This window comes from Geotrypetes seraphini, chromosome 4, assembly GCF_902459505.1.
Source record: "Geotrypetes seraphini chromosome 4, aGeoSer1.1, whole genome shotgun sequence".
NCBI classification, from domain to species: domain Eukaryota; kingdom Metazoa; phylum Chordata; class Amphibia; order Gymnophiona; family Dermophiidae; genus Geotrypetes; species Geotrypetes seraphini.
Window position 1 is genome coordinate 154,564,267 of NC_047087.1, and position 21,862 is coordinate 154,586,128.

Below are 21,862 nucleotides of genomic sequence, written 5' to 3' on the forward strand. Positions count from 1 at the left end.
CTGGGTCCAGACGCCAGGGGTGAAAGTCCAGATAACCACATCAAATTTTACGTCATCATCCTTCAGCTGGGCTCATTACTTCTTCTTCACTGCACTTCTCTTCAGCTTAGCAGCAAGAAAGGGAATGGAAAGAATCCAACTGGAGGGGAAAATAACTAGGGAGCTATTGTGGGAGTCAAAACAGGATGAAAATGCATAAAGTCACAATCAAGAAAAACACACAAATCTTGCAATAGGGCTGTTAGAAATAATTATCAACACATGAAAAAATATATATACTAATACTGCATGAGTCCATAAAAGAGTTAAAGTGCAAATTAATAAGTCCATAATTAAAGCTGTAGAAGTTCAAGGTCATAAAGGTCATCCTGTCTTTGGTAGCAACAGTCAGGAAGTCTTTGCTGGTAAGTCTAGGCGCTTTCTCTGGTAGCACGATCCTTCCTTTGGAGCTCATCCGTCATCAGGGTTTCATACGGCTGAAAATTTTTCATCGATGATATTTCAAATAGCATTAGTCCATAATTATGTAAATAAGTCATTAATTAATTAAAAGGGTGTAAACACGGATTCTCATGTAGCATACAGCTTCCTCTGATAGGCAATTGTCTTTGTGAAGTGATCCATAATTAATAAGGCAGAAATATCTGTACTGTATATATCATCTAACTTGTTTCCAACAATACCTGAGCAATATTACTAACAGGATAGGTACAGCGTTAAAAGATGGCATACAAAAGAAAACAAAAATTTATCTGCTTTAATTCAAATAGACTAAGGTCTAATATATGTAATGGCTGAATTATATTTGTCAGCCTAAGGGAATTATAGTTACAATGGCATATGATGTTCAAAGGACAGGAGTAATATGCTAAACATAAATATGAATTAGCAAAGAGTCAAACCCAAGCAAAAGGATGGCTAAGCTATAGCCTTAGACATATTAACACATAGGTTATATTGAAACATACTAAAATAAAGATGATAAACCCTAAAAATTAAAATAAAATAGGATTTATGGGAGAAATGTCCTTCCCATGGGATTCTATCGAATCATGGGTTCAATTTTGTTTGACTCACTAATATTGACTTTCACTAATATTCAATCAGCAAAAAGACCTAAACTAAAATATTTTTGAATTCCAATCAATAGGACTGGACATTTCCTTCAGCAACTTATTAGAAAAGTTCTTAAGCAACAGTTAGAACCATTTTTTTAAATAAAGCCAAACGCTGATTGTATTGTATTAAACCAGAAAGTATTCCTGCGTGTATCAGAGAATATATAAGAAAAAAAGGAAGTAACATTTCTTTTACAAGTTCCAAGAAAAGGCAGAGAGAGAAAGACTGCTAGAAGTTTTTCAAAACTGTTATGATAAGTAAAGGAACAATAGTTTTTTCTTTTATATTGCTAATTATATTGAGTACTCATAAATGGAAATCTAGCAAAGTTGTTTAGCTCATAATATATTTCATTAAGGGAAAAAAACCAAACAGAACAATACACATTGCTTAAAGCTAGACAAATAATTTTTCTAACAAGAAGTGAACAACTTTTAATGGGTTAACATTATAGAATATGTTTCTTTGTTGGAACACTCAAAAACTTGGCTTGGGGCTTAAGAAATAAAAAGCAGAAGTTATTCTCACTTCGGTATGTTAGCACAACATTAATTAATATTACCATTTGGGATAGGAGTGGATCATAAGAACCCTATGCAATATGTTCCAATTATTGTAGAGACATGAATAATAAATAAATAAAAAGAAAATAGCAACTAATAATTTCAAGTTAAAGAAATAGAGCACTACATTTCCCAGTGTCCTTAAACATAGACACATCAACCAGGAAGTAGCTCGGTATGTTTGTGTAACGGAAAAAGAGGAAGAAGAAGCATAACTCATTTCTTAAACTTTGATCACAGACAAAGAATAAGGTTTGAAATCGTTGTGGTGAGTAGTGAAAAATTAAATCTTCTTTCGTTATATTGGTACTCATGTACTGGAAAACGGACCGACATAAAAATTAATTTTTTTTCTATTTAGAGTATTAGCATTAGGTGTTCTCTTCGAGTGCACTGTAGTTTTTCCTAACTCTAGAAAACAAATGATCGTTAGTAATGGGAAAAAGTGAGTTGATGGGAAATGCCCATAATAAAAATCCAAGACCTAGAAAGACAAAGGGTACGTTTATTTTTACATTGCCAGTTATCATACTTAATGCCTGTCAGTTATTTGGTTAGACATAATCACTCGTCACGAATCCTTCCTATTTACGTACACTATCTTTCTATGAACTTCAATAATCTGCTTATATATTCACTTCATTGCCAATCTAACATAACACTTTCTATTAACTTCCAGTATTTGTCTCTTATCCCTTCTTTCCAATACTGTTTGTCTTTATATATAAAAACAATAGTGATCCTAATCTTTTCTGTAATTTTGTTCTTCTTTTTCTCAAAAACAATCCTTTATAATCCAGCAAACTTATATGAAATAAATAATTGTTTTAATGAATCTTATGGTAACATTGAAACACAGTTAAAATATATACTTCTCCTTTCAGTCTCATTCAATCTCATCCCCCTCACTCCCCCCAGTTTTTTTTTTTTTTTTTTCTGGTTCGTGACCACAAAAGAACAGGAAACAAGAACCACGAGAGCAATGCTTTCGCTTTCCCATAAAGTGCCATATATTACACAGGCCAGTACACAAGCGACAGCTAAAATGTAATGCATAAACGGAAGAACAAAGGAAGCCATCAGACAGCATGACAAGCTGAAAATATTACAGTAAAACGCAGACTCAGAGCTGTACTAAGGCTAGAAGACCCTCTCTTGTCAGTAGCAACAAAATGAACCCATAAAAGCAGAACTAATAAGCCAAAACCCATACAAAATAGTGACCACACATGATAATACCACTTACACTAATAAAATCCAGGAAGACAACATATCAAGCGTAAATAAAGAAAGCTTGGCAAGGCAAGATGGTATGTCAGGGAAAGCAACGTCATAAGCAAGCAGTATGGTGACATCATAAGGGGCTAGATAACACAAAGCACAATGCAGAGAAGAGGTGTATACTTTCGGATCAACAATGGTAGGAAATATGGGGGCAGAAGGAGGAACAGGATTGTCTAAGCAACGGCTTAACAGAAGATCGGTGAAAAACCAACGGCAGATGGAATCACGAGGGAACAGGCAAGAGAAAGAAAAACTAGGGCTAGAGGCACAAGACAAATAATCATGGCTAGCACTGGCAGCCAGAGAAGAATAAAACAGGGGGATTCCTAATGTCAGCAAGAGTAGTGGGAGAAATCAGACATAACGGGCAAGCCTGTTCAAGATGTGGTTTCCCGAGACAGGAACACTGCAGTTTTCCCTGACTCTAGGAAACAAAGTAGTCATTAGTAAAAAGAAAGAAACATAGGTGGCAATATTAAAATCCTGGACCTATAAAGACAAAAAGGGCATATATTTATCTCTTGTGCAAATACAGTTTCTGCTTTCTTCGTGCATTATCTTTCTCTGATCTCCAGTAATCTGTTTATAGTGTATGCGAAATCCATCTGTGATCAAAAAACAAAAATAATGTCACCTTTATTCACCTTTATTCACCCCCCTCTTCACAGCTGTTGAAATGGAGCTCAACAGGTGTGAAAAATGGAAAAATGTATGTGTAAGAGGGGTTTATAGCCATGGGGCGCTTCCCCTCTGGATTCCCTTTAGAGGCTTATTAGACTACAGGAATAGATAAGAAATTAGGATGTGGAGCAGATCACTAGTGAGACGCTGACACAGAAAGTTAGTGTATGAGTCAGTGTCTTGTCGTGATCACAGACGAACAACGATGTGTGTCCCTGAACCCCTGTAGGTCATGTGCAATGACCCGGGGAAAAGATACCAGGACTCTCATGGAGAAGAGAGGCTGAGAAAGATAGATTTGAAGACATATATTTCATGGGCGTTCAGTAGAGATTACTGGCTTAAAGACCGCCCTCAAAAATATGCCTGAACACCAAGTATGCACCAGCCGGTACCAGGAGGAAAATTTAGGAAGAACGAGATAAAAGAAGTCAGGCATCAGTTCCCCAACACTTATGATAATGAAGGTTTCACAAAGATGCATGCTGACAGAAAATGGATATATATAGATAACAGTAATAGGTCAGATTTAGAGATTATTTACCACAGAGATATACATAGGGGACTGATTGCACATGGCACCAACGATGCGGATGCAGAGAAACATCAAAATGTAAGACAGTGGATTCATAGAAGCATCAAAATACAATGTCACTATACAATGTAATATTACAAAATGGTTAACCTGTGGACAGAAAAATGGAAGGCCAGGCGTTATCCGAGCAGAGGAAAGAATTCAACCAGCAATTGAATCAGTGTCTGTACCAAGGAAAGAGTTTGGAGAAGAAGTAAACATAAGATTTACACAGAGATAAAGTAACAACGGCCGTAAATATTGCTCCACTATATATGCTATCTTAGCTTCGTTTCCCACTAAGCATTATCTTATGCTGGTTACTCTAACACTAGTCCCATACGCTATGTTTGCTACCCCAGCGCCAGTCCCTATATTACGCTTGCTACTTTAATGCCAGTCCTTACACTACGCTGGCTACTCTAACGCAAGTCCTTATACTTGTCTGTACCAAGGAAAGAGTTTGGAGAAGAAGTAAACATAAGATTTACACAGAGATAAAGTAACAACGGCCGTAAATATTGCTCCACTATATATGCTATCTTAGCTTCGTTTCCCACTAAGCATTATCTTATGCTGGTTACTCTAACACTAGTCCCATACGCTATGTTTGCTACCCCAGCGCCAGTCCCTATATTACGCTTGCTACTTTAATGCCAGTCCTTACACTACGCTGGCTACTCTAACGCAAGTCCTTATACTACGCTGGCTACTCCAACGCCAGTCCTTATACTATGCTGACTACTCTTACGCCAGTCCTTATACTATACTGACTACTCTAATGCCAGTCCTTATACTATGCTGACTATCCTAACGCCAGTCCATATACTATGCTGACTATCCTAACGCCAGTCCATATACTATGCTGACTATCCTAACGCCAGTCCATATACTATGCTGACTATCCTAACGCCAGTCCTTATACTATGCTGACTACTCTAACGCCAGTCCTTATACTATGCTGACTATCCTAACGCCAGTCCATATACTACGCTATGCTGCGTTACCCCCTGGTTCCTGTTTGTATTAACTGAGTGCGCAGGACCAATAGGACAATTGAGGATGGGAACCCGGTCCCGGGCAAGGCAATGCAGAAAAACCGCTCCAGGGTCCGGGACCATCCAAATTTGACACCAGTGAGTCCTACGTAAAAACAAAAAGGAAAAAAAAAAATTAGTGCTGAAAAAGAAAATAGTGTATAAGGCAGAACACATTCAATTGCTGGTGTAAAAAGGAAATGAAGGAGAAGTGCGGCATAAAAAGGGGAACAAGATAAAGCAGGCAACACAGCAACTCTGTAAAATAAGGAAGTTCAGTTTAAAACAATGCATAAGTACAGAAATAAAACCCAGAATCAAACTTTTGGCCAAAAGTAATGGAGAGGCAATCTGACAAGCAGATTTCATGCCTGCAATCCAGTGAGGTCGTTTAAGGCTCGTGTCCTATGCAGTCGTGGGTCACCATTGAAGTAGGCCGCTGTCTAGGCCTACCTCGTAATGGAGACTCCACACACTATATACTGGTTTCAATAGGTATACATTTATTAACAAATCAGTAACAGCTTACAATTTCAAATTATTCAGCATATAATGGAACAGATGTGATCCTCAGGCCTGAGGGTCCTCTGATGTCTGTTCAGCTTACTTCTGCTTATAGGCCTGATTTTATACATTTTTTGGTGGTCAATACCACGTTAGCCTAAATCACATGATACATCTTTATTGGTTGTTTTTCTTATACGTCAATACATACGTAGATTCATTTATTGGCTTATCTATTTGTGTCATCTTATACGTCTGTTCAGTTTGCCGTAAGGCCTAACCTTTTCCTGCAAATGCCCTTTTCCCTTTACCATATATGCAATTCCGAGTCTAAAATTCCTTTTCTGCTGTGGCAACACATGATATATCTTGCTAAATAATGTTCTTGAGTACTCTGTTTTTCTGACCATGAGCTGTGTTCCTCTTTGCATAATATCCGGCCAGGTGCCATGCATCGGAATTTAAGTCTTGTTTCTTACAAGTTTTTGCTTACCATAGCTAACTCAGAAACAGAACATTTCTCAATCACTATAGGCCAGCTGGCAAGTGGGTTATGAAATATCTTTTACAGTTCATATACTGATTTATTAGAGCAAGAGGGAGGGGAGGGGGTTTTTCTCTTGTGAGGTCTGGTTACTTCACCTTTATCCAAAGGACTTGTTTTGCTTCACCTGTATCACACCAGGTCTTCTTCTTCTTCGTCCCATCCTCTTTTCCCTCTCAACATGCTATATTATCAGCAAATAGCGCACAATTTCCCTGATATACCGTGCGTTGTTTCGATGCATGCTGATAACGTACTCATACACGCGTATGACATAGGCGCCAGCGCCACAATATATGAGACCTCACCTCTACCCTTCTTTTATTCAAGATAGGCTGGGCATGCTGCTGGTTGGCGTACAGGTAAAGTTGCAGGATATGACTGTTCTCTCAACTGAAACGATATGGTGTGCGCTGTACTAAAATATATTTTCTCCCATGCAGGGGTTTGGTATTTTTTGGGGACAACCAAACCTATTTGACACAATGGAATAATGTACTTTGTATTGTCTGCCTTGAGGATGTTCATTAAAGTGAATAGAAATGTGGTGTGCTTATGTAGACTTATGGTATACAGCTACTATGTTGAGTTCAGCGGCTTCAACTGTGTGTTAATGTCTTTTTGGTTGTTTCACAGATAATATGGCAACACTCTGAGGTTCCCTGCCCCCACCTCACATAGTAAGTAGAATGGAGCTACACAGGTGTGGAGATGAGCTCCTTAATTTAAGAAACTTTCATGAGTGGTTAGTAATGTATGTAGAAAATGCTTAAATGCTCTGTCTGAAATCATGACTTCCCTATAGGTACAAAGACAAGATGTGCATTATGATATATCATAATGCACATCTTGTCTTTGACTGTTGTGTTTGCTTTATCAACTAATGGAAGGATATAACATGTGTTTGAAAAGGTACAGACACCTATGCAACATGTATGTTATTAGAAGATGTGACAGCACACCTGATACTGAAGGCTGAATGGAGAAGGTATGGACATCTCCGGGAGTAAGGTCATTACCTACATGAGGAAGGCTGTGAGTTAGATGAACTGGTTTTGACAGAACATAGAGCATGATTAGTGGTACAGGGAGAGGGATTTTAAAAGGGCTGCCCTAAAGAATAGATGGAGAGCTTTGTCTTATATGAGGGGGGGGAAGTAAAGGTCGGCTTAAAATACTGATGACTTGTTTGTAGCTGAGCCCAATTAGAGGGAGCTGAGGCCCTAATTAGAGGGAGATGTTGCCTATATATGCACACAGGATAACTACCGTATTTTCACGCATATAACGCGCGCGTTATACACGATTTTACAAACCGTGTATAACCATGCGCGTTATATGTGTGAGCGCATTATCCCCCTTTTTTTTTACATAGTTCCCCCCTGACGTCCGATTCACCCCCCCCCCCCGCAGAACTGCTCGCACCTGCACCCCGAAGGACCGCTCGCGCTGGAACACGCACCCGCAGCCGCACCCCCACCCCGAAGGACCGCTCGCACCCCCATAGCCTCCCCCCCCAATCATGTAGAAGTTTCCTACCGTCGTCCTGCTGCTTCCTCTGCCGGCGGTCCTGCCCCTTCTCTTAGCTGCGTCTACCCTGCTTCCTCTTCCGGCGGTCCCGCCCTTTCTCTGATGTCAGTGAGGTGTGTCAGACTTTGAAACCATAAATGTGTGTTTTAAAAGGGATGTTTATGCTACTCTTTTCTGTAGGACCAGTGCCTGGCTGTTGCGGACCATAAACTGCAATGACTTTGGATTGTTTCCTCATATGAAAAACTGTTCTTGCTGCCTACTTGGTCTCTTTGTACAAATAAAAACACCTAACAAACCACAACTTGTGTGCTTTACATTTAATAGAGTTAGATGCAAGACATGTGTACCTTTAGCCCTAGGTTTGTGGGGGAGAGGGAGAGGAGGCCTGCTAGGTAGATGGTAGGCTGTCCTGGTAGAGGTGACCTATAGCAAAGTGCAACTTGTGTTGGGAAGGTTATTTAATTGGCAGTAAAAACATGGTGAGCTGAGGCTCACCTCCAGTTGCTGGATCTGAGCGCTCAGACCAGCAGACTGGAGGTGCTGGGCCTGGAGGTGCCTCAAGATGGCACACAGCTGACCCTGGAGGATGGGGAACCAGCCCTCCATCCCACCTAGCTCCTCTGCAGCTTCAGATTCTCCACCTAGGCTCCCCCAAGGGGGAGCTGTCCCTTGACGGACCCCAGGAGACATGTGCTGTAGGGGAGGAGTGGCAGCAGGATGGGTTTCCCCCTCCACATGGGGGTGCTGCTCTTGGCAAGGGGGAACGGGTGGAGCAAGGAGTGCACGTGTTGTCCCAGAGGCTGAAGGAGCCCACCAGGCTGAAGGGGCCCAAGTTGCTGAAGAGGGCCCGGTTGTTGAAAAGGGGACGGCTGTTGAAAAGGGGCCAGCTGTTGAAGAGGGCCCGGCTGTGGAAGCTGCCCCGGCTATGGAAGAGGGGTCGGCTGTGGAACAGGGGCCGGCTGTGGAAGAGAGCCCGACTGTGGAAGCTGACCCGGCTGTAGAAGAGAGCCCGGCTGTGGAAGCTGCCCCAGATGTGGAAGAAGGCCCGGCTGTGGAAGCTGCCCCACGGCTGCTGGCGTTGCCCCAGCTGGCGGTGGAGTAGCTGCCCCATCTGTGCTGCTGGGGGATCCTGAAGGCCCGGCTGCTGGCTCCTCACCTGGCCCAGGCTGGCCCTGTCTTCTGGTGGCTGAAGTACACAAAAGACAAATTGAAGGTGTGCTATGAATGTAGGTAGGCAGGTGGTGGGAGTGCTTATAACACCATACCCAACTTACAAATGTGCTGCTGATAGTGGCTGAAACATTCCACCCTATTTTACAATCGCTTTGTGTGGATTGTAGGGACAGCTCATGGAATTACTGGGAGCAGGTATCTCAGCTTCTCCCACATATATAACCCCCCCCCCCCCTTTCTAGGCATTTGTTAACACTTCTATCATTTTTTATTCCCCATCCTATTGTTTTTACCTTAATTGTTCTACTTTTATATCTAAATTGTATTTCATCCCGAGTTTTCCTCTTGTTTCTTTTTTTTTTTTTATCAATGTATGTCCATCTTAATTTATTATGTATTAATAGCTACGAAACTTGTTGTTTATATTTGTAATTTTAATCATTATTATGTATCAGTAGCTATGATACATACACTTCTTTTAAGTTTGTCTCCCCTTATTTTGTACTTTTGTAATTTTATTACTTTGTACATCGCTTAGAATTCGGAATAAGCGATTAATCAAATGTTATAATAAACTTGAAACTTAATAAACTTGAAACTAGAGAGTTGCGCGGGGACAGAAAACCCACCCGTCCCCGCCAAAGTCCCACCCGTCCCCGTGAGGAATCCCTCCGTCCCCACCCGCCCCGCGAGGAATCCCCTACGTCCCCACCCATCCCCGCGAGGAATCCCCTCTGTACCTGCCCGTCCCTATAAACTTCAGAAATAGTTATTTCATTTAATTATGCTACTGAATTAAAGGCTCTGGTAGAAACCCATTTACAAATAAGCAAAAAGACTTTATTAATTTGGAAATATTAATTGGGAAGAATACATAATTTGTAAACGGGTTTCTACCAGAGCCTCTAATGTTTATAAATTTTTATCAACACAACTAATTTACTACTTTATCCTGAAGCAAAAAAAAAAAAAAATGAAATAGAATTATTTTCCTACCTTTGTTTCTGCTTTCCTCATGTTCTCATTCAATTCCTTCCAACCACTGTCTCTCTTCCTTCTGCATCTTCCATTTGCTCTGTTACTGTGCCTCTCCCTTTCTTCCCCCTTCCAAATTGTTCTGGCACCCATCTTCTTCCCTTCTGGACAGTCTTTATCGCCATCCCTCTCATTCATGCCCAGGCACATACAGGACTGACTGGATAGCTCTCTCCCATACCCTTGTGTAGCAAACTTTCAACACCTTTGTATATCCCTTCCACCCGACCCCCTCTGCATACCAGTTATGTCCCTCCAAGCCCTGATAGCTAATGAGGGAACTGGCTGCTGCTGCTAGAGCACCAGAGAGTTAAACACTATTGGGGGTGGGGGGAGGTACACATTAGTCAAGTTGCCTAGCCCAGAGATGGGAAGGATCTCTCCTCTCTAGGGTTCACAGATTTTACTTTGTGCCATACCAGACCTTCCCCCCAGGCTTGACCCTTATACTCCCCCCAGCCATCGTGCAGGAGGGCATCTGAGCATGCAGAAATGCAACCTCATAATGTCACACACAGCAGTTTGCATTGCATGCACAGATACCATTTTGAGGACACTTTTCAAAGCACTGACACAGTGGACATTTCTGAAATGCTACAGGGCCAGCCCCCCCCCCCCCCCCCCCACACACACACACACACATATGTGCAGGTCAAGTTGACCTAAATAGATACCTCCCTAAAATCTCTGTTTATATTTGATATTGTGGAACAATTTTTGGATCAGATTTAGGCTCATTGTAAGGAAGCATGTGTGATGAGCAATGAGAGTATTTAGGGCAGCTTTAACGCACATGACTTTTCATCACACGCTACCCCCTGCTCAATAGGAGGCTACCACTCCTTTGTAAAAGGAGCCCTTAGAAAGAGATGCAGACACATGGACCTACCTCACGGGATAACTGCGCTCGTTTGTGGTAGCGCCGGAACACAAGGTCCCACCTGTTCTGGTACTCTTCAAAGGCATGAGCCATTGAAGAGCCCAGAAACAGGCAGGACTGATGCCGTGCCGTGCCCTGAGAAGCGGGGCTTTCTAAATTTCAGTGGCATCTCTACAAGTATAAAAAAAATTGAAACACAGAATTGTAAGTATGTTACATTACATTACATTAGGGACTTCTATTCTGCCTATACTTTGCAGATCAAGGCGGATTACACAAGAGCTGAATGGACATTTCCAGTGAAGTTACAACAGTTTGGGGTTTGTTTGTTTTTTGGTTACAAGGGAGGAGAGGTACCTGGATTAATTCTGGAAGAACTTGTATGTGCAGAAGAAATCCTACTAACTGTGTATGTGTGTATGTGTGCGCACACAGATTCCACTTACTGAATACTTGTCCTGTCTGTTCCATAACCTCCTTCCACTTTCAGACTAAACAGAAAGCACAGTTACTTACCGTAACAGGTGTTATCCAGGGACAGCAGGCAGATATTCTCACATGTGGGTGACGTCATCTACGGAGCCCCAGCGCGGACAGCTTTTCAAGCAAACTTGATCGAAGTTTCAAGTTTGCTACACTGCACCACGCATGTGCATGCCTTCTCGCCCACTAGAGGGCGCATCCCACCTCGTGGTCCTCAGTTCCATAACTAGCAAAGAAGCCATCCCCGGGGAGGCGGGCGGGTTGTGAGAATATCTGCCTGCTGTCCCTGGATAACACCTGTTACGGTAAGTAACTGTGCTTTATCCCAGGACAAGCAGGCAGCATATTCTCACATGTGGGTGACCTCCAAGCTAACCAAAAAAGGGCAGGTGGGAGGATGGCAATTTAGGAAAACAGGTTCCGTAACACCGACTGGCCAAACCGACCGTCGCTTCTGGACAAAGCATCCAGACAGTAGTGGGAGGTGAACGTATGAACCGAAGACCAAGTGGCAGCTTTACATATGTCCTCCACACGAGTAGATCGGAGGAAAGCAACAGAAGCTGCCATCGCCCGGACCTTATGCCCCGTGACTCGACCCGGGAGCGTAAGACCAGCCTGAGCGTAGCAAAAAGAAATACAAGCAGCCAACCAGTTTGACAAGGTGCGCTTGGTAACAGGATGCCCTAACCGATTAGGATCAAAGGACAAAAACAATTGAGGAACCTTCCGATGAGACCTGGTACGTTGGAGATAAAACGCCAACGCCCTCTTACAGTCAAGCGTGTGGAGCACCGTCTCGCCAGGATGGGAGTGGGGCTTAGGAAAGAACACAGGAAGAACAATGGACTGATTGAGGTGGAAATCAGACACAACCTTAGGTAAAAATTTAGGATGGGTGCGAAGAACCACCTTGTCATGATGAAACACAGTAAAAGGTGGGTCCGCAACCAAAGCATGCAACTCACTAATCCGTCGAGCAGATGTGAGCGCAATCAGAAATACCACCTTCCAAGAAAGAAATTTTAGGAGAGACTTGTCGATAGGCTCAAAGGGGGGTTTCATCAGTTGAGCTAAGACAACATTCAAATCCCAGACCACGAGAGGAGGTTTCAGAGGAGGACAAACATTAACTAGACCCCTCATGAAACGAGTCACCAGAGGATGAAGCGAAAGAGAACGTCCTTCCAAGTGACGATGGAACGCAGAAATGGCACTGAGATGCACCCGAACGGATTCAGGCCCGAATTAGACAGATGCAACAAGTAGTCCAGCACCGAAGACACCGGCACCGAATCCGGATCCAGATGACGCAAGGAACACCAGGAGGAAAACCTGGTCTATTTCTGGGAATAACAAAGCCTGGTCGAGACCTTGCGCGAGGCTTCCAAAACCTCCCTCACCGACTGAGAAACCGGAACCGCAGTCAAGGGAAAGGAACCAAGCGGTCAGGTGTAACGACTGAAGATTGGGATGCAACAGTGAACCCCGACTCTGAGATAGCAGAGAGGGAAACACAGGCAGAAGCAGAGGCTCCCTGACACTGAGTTGAAGAAGCAGGGAGAACCAGTGTTGACGAGGCCACCGAGGAGCAATGAGAATCATAGTGGCTCTGGATGATTTGAGACAAACCAACGTCCTCAGGATCAGAGGAAACGGAGGAAACGCATAAAGGAACCTCCCTCCCCAGTCGAGCAGAAAGGCATCCGCTTCGAGACGGTCCAGGGAGTACATCCGAGAACAATACAGGGGTAGTTTGTGAGTCTCCGGGGAGGCAAACAGATCCACCTGCGGAGTCCCCCAGCGGTCGAAGACCTCGCGCAGGACTCTGGAGTTGAGTGACCACTTGTGCGGCTGGAGAAACCGACTGAGTTTGTCTGCCAAGCAGTTTCTTTCTCCCTGGATATAGACCGCCTGCAGGAAGATGTTCTGGGAGATCGCCCATTCCCAAAGGCGCAGCGCTTCCCAGCAAAGGGACCAAGAGCCCGTCCCACCTTGCTTGTTCACATAATACATGGCCACCTGGTTGTCCGTTCGCACGAGGACTATCTGATCGCGGAGCAGGTGGCAGAATGCTCGAGCCGCCAGAAAGATGGCACGAAGCTCCAACACATTGATGTGACAGCGTCGGTCATCCGCGGACCACAGGCCCTGGGTCCGTAGACCGTCGAGGTGGGCCCCCCACGTGTACTCCGAGGAGTCTGTGGTCAGAACTTTGCGATGTGGAGGGACGAGAAAGAGCAAACCCTCGGAAAGATTCGAAGAGTCGGTCCACCAACGGAGCGACCGTCTCAAAGAAGGAGTCACCATAGAGACTGGATCGCAATCCTGGCGCCACTGAGAAGCCAGAGTCCACTGAGGAATTCTCAGGTGTAGTCTGGCGAAGGGAGTGACATGGACCGTCGACGCCATGTGGCCCAGAAGCATCATCATGCGCTGAGCCGACACAACAGGCAGTCAAGAAACCAGACGACCCAACCGAACCAAAGCCTCCAAACGAGGAGAGGGGAGGAACGAACGGAGGCGAACAGTGTCCAGCACAGCGCCTATAAACTGAAGAGACTGGGTCGGGCACAACTGTGACTTGGGAAAGTTCACTTCGAACCCCAGTCGTTGAAGGAAGACGATAGACTGTAGGGTCGCTGAGATAACCCCCTCCCTGGTCGGGGCCTTGATCAGCCAATCGTCCAGGTAGGGGAAGACCTGAAGCCCCCGAGACCTCAGGGCTGCAGCGACTACCACCATACACTTCGTGAAGACTCGAGGGGACGAAGCCAGGCCGAAGGGGAGGACCCGGTACTGTAGGTGTAGCTCGCCCACCTGAAACCGTAAGAATTTGCGGAAGGCGGGATGCACCGGAACATGGGTATACACTTCCTTCAGGGAGCACATCCAGTCCCCTTCCTCCAAGAGAGGGTACAATACCGGGAGCGACAACATCCGGAACCTCTCCCGGACCAGGAACTTGTTGAGCTTTCTGAGGTCTAGAATGGGGCGCAAGTCCCCGGTCTTTTTTGGGACCAAAAAGTAACGGGAGTAAAACCCCCGCCCCCGCTGATCGGGGGGTACAGGCTCCACCGCCCGAAGCCTCAACAAGGCCCTGGCCTCTGCCATGAGGATGGGGAGCTGGGTCCGATTGTATGGGCAAGCCCCCGGTGACTGTTCCGGCGGCGCAGACCAAAAGTTGAGAGAATAGCCCTCGGAGACGGTCTGGAGCACCCAAGCATCGGATGTTATCTCGGTCCAAGCCGCATAAAAGGACCGGAGTCGACCCCCTATGGGAAGGGGGTCCGGCGCGAGCGCGGAGGGGGGCCGGCCCCATCCGCATAGCCCGTCAAAAGGACGGCGCCGGCTTGGACGGACCCTGCGCCGGAGGTTTCGTTTGTCCCCCTCTTCCCTGGTGAGGCGGACGCCGTGGCGGAGGCCTAGAGAAGGCCGGCGTCGACTTCTGAGGGTAACGCCTCGGAGGAGGCCGGAAGGGTTTCTGCGGCGTGGCCCGAGGTTTTGGACGGACCAAAGAGGCCAACGAGCGCTCCTGCTCCGACAACCGTTTGGTCGCCGCCTCAAGGGATTCATCAAATAATTCGGACCCCACGCAAGGTAAATCCGCTAGACGTTCCTGCAGGTTTGAATCCATGTCGAGGGTGCGGAGCCACGCTAGTCGGCGCATAGCCACAGCAAAAGCTGACACCCTCGACACCAGCTCAAACGCGTCGTACACAGCATGAAACAGGTACAGGCGCAATAGAGACAGGTTGGACATAAACTTGGCAAACCCTTCCCTGTGGGAATCCGGCATGGCCTCGCGATACTGAGGCAGGTCCTTCACCATGCCACGTAAATAGGATGAGAATGTAAAGGCATAATTGAGAACCCTGGTTGCCATGAGGGAATTCGAATAGAGGCGACAACCAAACTTGTCCAGGGTCCGACCCTTCCTGCCGGGCGGGACCGCCGCAGAAACTCTGGAGGGTTGCGTCTTTTTGAGCGCTGACTCGACAAGCAAGGACTGGTGGGAGAGTTGAGCCTTATCGAATCCCTTGGGTGGTATCGTCCTATACTTGGACTCCATCTTAGACGGCACCGCTGTGACCGTAAGAGGTGAAGACAGGTTCTTAAGGAAGGTCTGATGAAGGACCTTATTCAGAGGAAGTCGGGGGGTTTCCCTCGGGGAAGTGGGAAGGTCCTGCTCCTCGAGGAACTCCTTGGTATATTGAGGTCCAGACCCAAGGCACGTGCCATGTCCTGCACGAAACCGGAAAAAGAGGACGGTCTGGCGGGTGGCGATGGGGTTCTCGACCTCTCCGCCGAACAGAAGGGGGAAGCCTACCGGACCCCGAGTCCCAAGAGACGAGATCCAATGGCCTCGAGGGGGTCGGGGAACGTCTACGCCTCGAAGAACGCCTGGGAGAGGTCCCAGGTGTACGAGGCACTGAGGCACGCTCCTTCCTCTTCGATGAGGAGTCACGCGAACCCCCTCTCGCGGGGGAACGGAGCAGCCTCGGGTTGTCGAGGCGGAGCTTCGAGACCCGCAGGGCCTCGCCCCCAAGCGGCAAGGAGCGATCATGCCGCCGAGGAGAACCTCGCGAACGCTTGGGCTTCCTCGGACGACGCCTCGCCCAAGGCCGGCCCGAGGGTGAGGAGCCCCGGGAGGACCTCGAGGAAGAGGAGGAGGAGATCCACCGTACCCTGCGCACCTTGTCACGGGGCCTCACGCTTCTCTCAGGCGGGGCCCCCGAGGCCGAAGTCGAGGGTAAGGTCGGGGCCGAGGTCGGTGCCGCTCCGGTACCCGAGGTTGAGGGAGTCGAGACCGAGGCCGCCGAAGTCGGAGCCCTCGAGGCCGGAGCAGTCGAGGTCGAAGCCTGCTGCAAGTGCTCAATGGCCCCAGACAGCTCCGAGGCAATCAGGGCTCGGAGCAAGTCTTGGAACGCCGGGATCCCTACCATGGTCGGCAGGTCCGAGGCCGGGGGATGCTCCCTGGAGGGCGACCTCGGTCTCGAGTATTCCCTCGGGGCATTAGTGGCCGTAGTTCTGGGCGGGGCCGAGGACGACCCCCCTGCCGTTGAGGAGCCCGAAGATGGCTTCTTCGTCGACCCTGGAGTCGAGGATGGAAGAGAGGACTTACCCGAGGCAGGCTTAGTCGAAGGAGTAGGCTTCGATGTCGAGGGACGTGGCGAGGCCGAAGATCCCGAGGCCGAGGTCAAGGCCGGGGCCGAAGCCGAGGTCGAGGCCTTCCCCAGCGCGGAATCGACCGCGAATAGTTCCGCCATCCTGGCACGGCGTCGGCGGAGTGCTCTGGCCTGAAAGGTGGAGCACCGCTCGCAAGAGTCAGTCGGATGCTCGGGCCCTAAGCAGAGCAAGCACCACCGGTGTGGGTCGGTAATGGAAAGTAACCGCTCACACCGGGTGCACTTCTTGAAACCCGTCAAAGGACGGGACATGAAAAACGAACCGGCCGAAAGCAAGGCCGGCCGCGGCTCACGGGAGCCCCCGGAGCCGAACGGAAATAAAACTTTTTTTTTTTTTTTTACAATAACTGCAAAACAAAAGAAAAGATGAAGTAAAGTACAGCGACCGATCAAAAACCACCGGACGCGGCGACAGAAGGCAAAAACAGCAGAGCTCAATTTCCACAGGGCTTCTGGCTCCGCGGAAAAAACTGAACTGAGAACCACGAGGTGGGATGCGCCCTCTAGTGGGCGAGAAGGCATGCACATGCGTGGTGCAGTGTAGCAAACTTGAAACGTCGATCAAGTTTGCTTGAAAAGCTGTCCGCGCTGGGGCTCCGTAGATGACGTCACCCACATGTGAGAATATGCTGCCTGCTTGTCCTGGGATAAAGGAATTCTACCAACTGTATTAAGTTTAAAGCTAAACAGGAAGTGTGTGTGTGTGGAGGGGGGGTGAGACCTTTTTTGGACTAGTGTTCATTTAAATCAACCAATAGCTCACAGGAAGTGTGTGGGGGTGTATGTGTGACCTTTTTTGGACTAGTGTTCATTTAAATCTACCAATAGCTGACAGCAAGGCTTCAAGTCACTCTGCATCCAAGTGAAGCTACTGTGCTGGAAAGAGGCACTTTTCCACACTACCCCTTTGCATTTTGAACTGCCATTCTTGTCTAAGGGACCTAACACTTGTGACATGGAGTGTGAGAATCACAGAACAATCTAGAGTGTAGCAATGTTGAAACACACATTATCATCTATGCTGTCATATGTGTATGTGTAGAGGAGCTATGGTGTAGTGGTAAACTTGATGTCACCCCACCTCCCACCCTCTGAGGTTCCTAGTTCAAATCCCATTGGATATTTCATTGGAGCATTTTAACTTTGAGGTTTTTTTTAAAAGAATTATATATTAGACACCATGAAAAGAGTCTACTGCCTTAGAGAGACAGTTGACCTGACCCAGTAAGGCAGTTGTAATGTTTGCAAGACTCACTTCTCATAGATGTTGTTTGGAGCGAGAGGCCTCCTGGAGGAAAAGTCCACCTACAGGGTGACGTACTAGCGGCTCTCAGTTCCCGGAGAAAAAGTCCCTAGTCAGTGATCCTGATATGAGAAGGTAGCCAGATAGCCCTCTTTAGGTTTTGCCAAGATACTAGAGAGCTGCCTTGGTAACCGTGAGAACGTCCGACCATTGACAGTTGAAATATTCCTCATGAGTTACATATGACAGAGCCCCAGGGTAGAGGTGTTTTTGTTTCAGTTTGTGGCCTCATCCACTGACCTCACCATGTGTACAGTAAAACTGTGCTGTTATACATACAGCCTTATGTAGGGAACATGTGTGTTTGCACACAGTATTGTTTACTCATAGTGAGATCAAAGCTCTCTTCCCCAAGCATGGTAAGGGTTTTTATAAGCAAACAACATGGTCCCACACACTCATGGAGTGTCAGGTGCAGCACCGGACACAATGCACCCTGAATAGCACTAAACAAACACCACTAGCACAGGTTGGTGGTGACATTAATGTATGAGAATGAAGTGACAGTAGGACAGCACTAAGGTTAATGTTGTTTCCGTGAGTAAACACCATACACACCTTTTACAGAAGCAGACTAGTGCTTTTTGTAGCCTGACCACTTCTCTCAACACTCATGGGAACCATAGGAAGAAGCACAGCTCCCACATGCTCAACAAAGAAAGTTACCAGTTTTGTTTAAGGGTGTGTGTGTATTGGATTGCACTAAACTACTGTACTCAGGACATGGAGAAAAGTTGGACCCATAAGATGAATAGGCAGAACGCTGTTGGATTACCGCGCGCTAATACTGCCTTTGTCGTGCGCTCTTTACTAACGCGGTGTGCACTGCGCGATAGTGACATTAACGTGGCGACATCGCTACCGGCCCATAGACCCATACCACGTGGTATTCTAGCGTAGGCACCTAGGCGCGCTAATTTCTTTAGCGCACCTTGATAAAAGGAGCTCCAAGTTTATTTAAATTTTAGATAAAACGCTAATCATAAATTCTAAGCATTGTACAATAAAATATAATGGGCTAAGTAAAAACAATACATACTGACATAACGTACAGTGAAAACAAGAGGAGAATAGGAAGAACTACAATATTTAAAGGAAAGTAAACATATAAAGTAAAAACGAGAGGAAGAGGAGGAGCAGACAGAAATTAGAATAGACGAGAGCAATAGGAAGACAGGAATAGCTTTTGTGATCGGGGAGCACCCAGCAGCTGAACTTCTGGATTAAAATTCGGACTATCAAATCTCATGAATTTGGAGAAGGCATAGAATCATCCTTAGATGACTGAGACATGTGCTTCTTAGGCTGCGGAGAGTCCTTCTCGCGGCAGACAGACGAAGCTGCATAAGCCACGAAAACAAAGGTGGACACCCCAATAGGCTAGCTGAGTGCTTCTGGGAAGGTGAGGCTGAACCAGTAGTTACCTCCCCCTCCCCCCAACCGTGCCATGCGGCATGTGGTGCAAAAACGCTCTAAAGGTGGCAATTTTTCACAAATGGTATGAATCCATACAAGGAGACTCTAAGACAGGGGTAGGCAAACTTTTTGACTCTTGGGCCACTATGGGTTCTTAAATTTGACAAAGGGGCCGGGTGACTGGGGGGGGGGTGACAATCCAGGTCACAAGTACCTGGCAGAAACCCAAATAGTAGCAGAATTAGGTTTTTACGAAGTGTCTGTAAGATATATGGCTTTCTCCCTGAAGGACTGGGCGGCTGAAACCAGTTTAGAGACCGCGTTAAAAGTTCTGAGAATCTGGGCCTTGATTCAGCTACTTTGGTTTTTAGACCCTTCAGATCCGAGAACTCATCCTGGGGATACTCATATTTCTTTTTTTTTATTTAATTCTTTATTTGCTTATTCATTACAATAACAAATATTCATGAATATCCACAAAATTCTGTATATAAAATACAACTTAACAAATAATAAGGAAATTAATCAACCTTGGTATAGTGCACATTATAATGGTCACCAGTGTTAAATAGAAAATGAAATCTATCTATTATTTAACATTGCAGGCAGTAATTGGCTAATCTATTTATATAATACACCCTCCTCCAATATATATAAAGTTATTGATAATAAAAATTAAACTTTCAACAGAGATTTTCCTTTAATAAAGTCTTCTAACTGGACTGGTTCAAAAAATTATATACTTATCACTTCCATACAAGACTAAGCACTTGCACGGAAATTTCAGAAAGAAAGCAGCTCCAGCTGCCACCACCTTAGGTTTTAGCTGGATGAATTGCTTCCTTTTAAACTGAGTATGTCTAGAGACATCCGGAAAAAATGTCACACGTTGGCCACAAAACAGGTACTTCTTCTCTACTCATTTCTCTCTTCTCTCTCTACTCTTTAGCTAGCTGTGCGCCGGGCACAACCCATTCACACTGTGGGACATAGGAATGAGAAAGGAGTAATGGAGGCTGAAGGTAGCTGTGCTACCCAGTATACTGCACTGAGTGTCATATGTATGACTACCTCCCCTCCGGGAGGCAGGCATACATATGCAGTCGATGCCAGGAACTGGATAGCTTGAAGAAGGAGGTTGAGAGACTGCAGGTTAGAGTCCAGGAGCTGGAGGGACTCTGCACCATAGAGGAGCAGTGCTGGGCAACTGAGGACACCACCAGAGAAAGCCACATCACGGAACAAGTTAGAGAGCTCGAGAAGTTCATCGAGGAGGCCTGCAGGATGGTGGAGGCACAGGACCACCAGCACATCAGGAGAGAGCCAACAGTTGGATGACAGAAACCACCAGACGCCATGGGAGTAGGACCTTGCGGAGGATCTGGACAGGCAGATGAGGTGGAGACCCAACAGAGCCCGGAGGAAGGACCAGCGGACTGTGCCACTGACACAGACCTGAGACCAGAGAGACAGTTGAGAAAGGGTAGATCTGCTATTGTAGAGGGAGACTCAATCCTGAGAGAAGTGGACAGTCACATAGCCGGAGGGAGAGAGGACCGACTAGTGACATGTCTCCCGGGGGCAAGAACGAAGGACGTCATCTACAGAATTGAGAGGATCCTGGAGGGAACTGAGATGGAGGAGACAGCAGTAGTAATCCACATTGGAACCAACGACGTCAGCAGGAGGAACTACAACAGGACTACACTAACTGACCAGTTCAGGATCCTGGGGAGGAAACTGAAACTGAGGACAAGGAAGATAGCCTTCTCAGAGATCCTGCCAGTACCGAGAGCGGACGCAAGGAGGCAGAGTGAACTACAAGCAATAAACGGTTGGCTGAGGAGATGGTGCGAAGAGGAGGGTTTCCACTTTGTTTGGAACTGGACAACTTTCTCGGGGAAGAACAAGCTCTACAGGAGAGACGGACTGCACCTGAGCACGGCTGGGACGAGGATGCTGGCACGCAACGTCCAGAGCGTCATAGACTTGGCTTTAAACTGAGGAGAAGGGGAAAGCCGATAATCGATCTGACCTCGACACATCGGACCAAAGTATCAAATAAGGATACTGAGCAAGGACACTGTAAAAGAGGGCTCGGGACTGAGTGGGAATTTTTGGAAAAAGGACCTAAGGACGCAATGCAGGGGCCCAGGGCACAAATGAAACTGGCAAGCAGGATTAACAGAGAACAACGGGAGCCAGAGGGGCAACCAAAAATGGGGAAACAGGCTGAGGATGAAATAGACACAACGCAGGAAGAGGATGACCGAGACGAGGCTCGGGGACTAGCAACCCATGAGGGGGTCGCCAGGAGCGCCAAACCACGAGAAAAACCAGCAGGGAAGGCAAACAACCGGGACTTACATTACCTATACGCTAATGCTAGGAGCCTAGGGGCCAAAATGGGAGAGCTGGAAGTCATAGTCAGCAAGAAGGACCTAGACATAATTGGAGTCACAGAAACGTGGTGGACTGATGACAATAAATGGGATGTGGCCATACCAGGGTATAAACTCTACAGGAGGGACAGGACACACAAAA

General features: G+C 46.5%; 2 protein-coding genes across 7 annotated transcripts in view; both read right to left on the bottom strand.

The window, feature by feature from the left end:
* The window catches only part of HSDL1 (hydroxysteroid dehydrogenase like 1), a 393,114-nt gene that overhangs the window by 125,562 nt on the left and 245,690 nt on the right, over nt 1-21,862 (bottom strand). The gene's annotated exons all lie outside the window — the stretch shown is intronic.
* On the bottom strand, nt 7,995-10,258 carry LOC117359098. Its single transcript, XM_033941276.1, has 2 exons — nt 10,009-10,258; nt 7,995-9,025 (listed from the first exon to the last, which is right to left on the bottom strand). Exons 1-2 carry the CDS (start codon nt 10,195-10,197, stop codon nt 8,468-8,470), a joined length of 747 nt encoding a protein of 248 aa, XP_033797167.1. The 5' UTR covers nt 10,198-10,258; the 3' UTR covers nt 7,995-8,467.

Excerpts from the sequence above, each read along its gene's own strand:
- LOC117359098 (XM_033941276.1), bottom strand. The coding sequence starts at position 10,197 with ATGTGCCTGGGCATGAATGAGAGGGATGGCGATAAAGACTGTCCAGAA. Across the intron at positions 9,026-10,008 it reads TGAGGAAAGCAGAAACAAAG|CCACCAGAAGACAGGGCCAG; the intron begins GTAGGAAAATAA and ends TGTGTACTTCAG.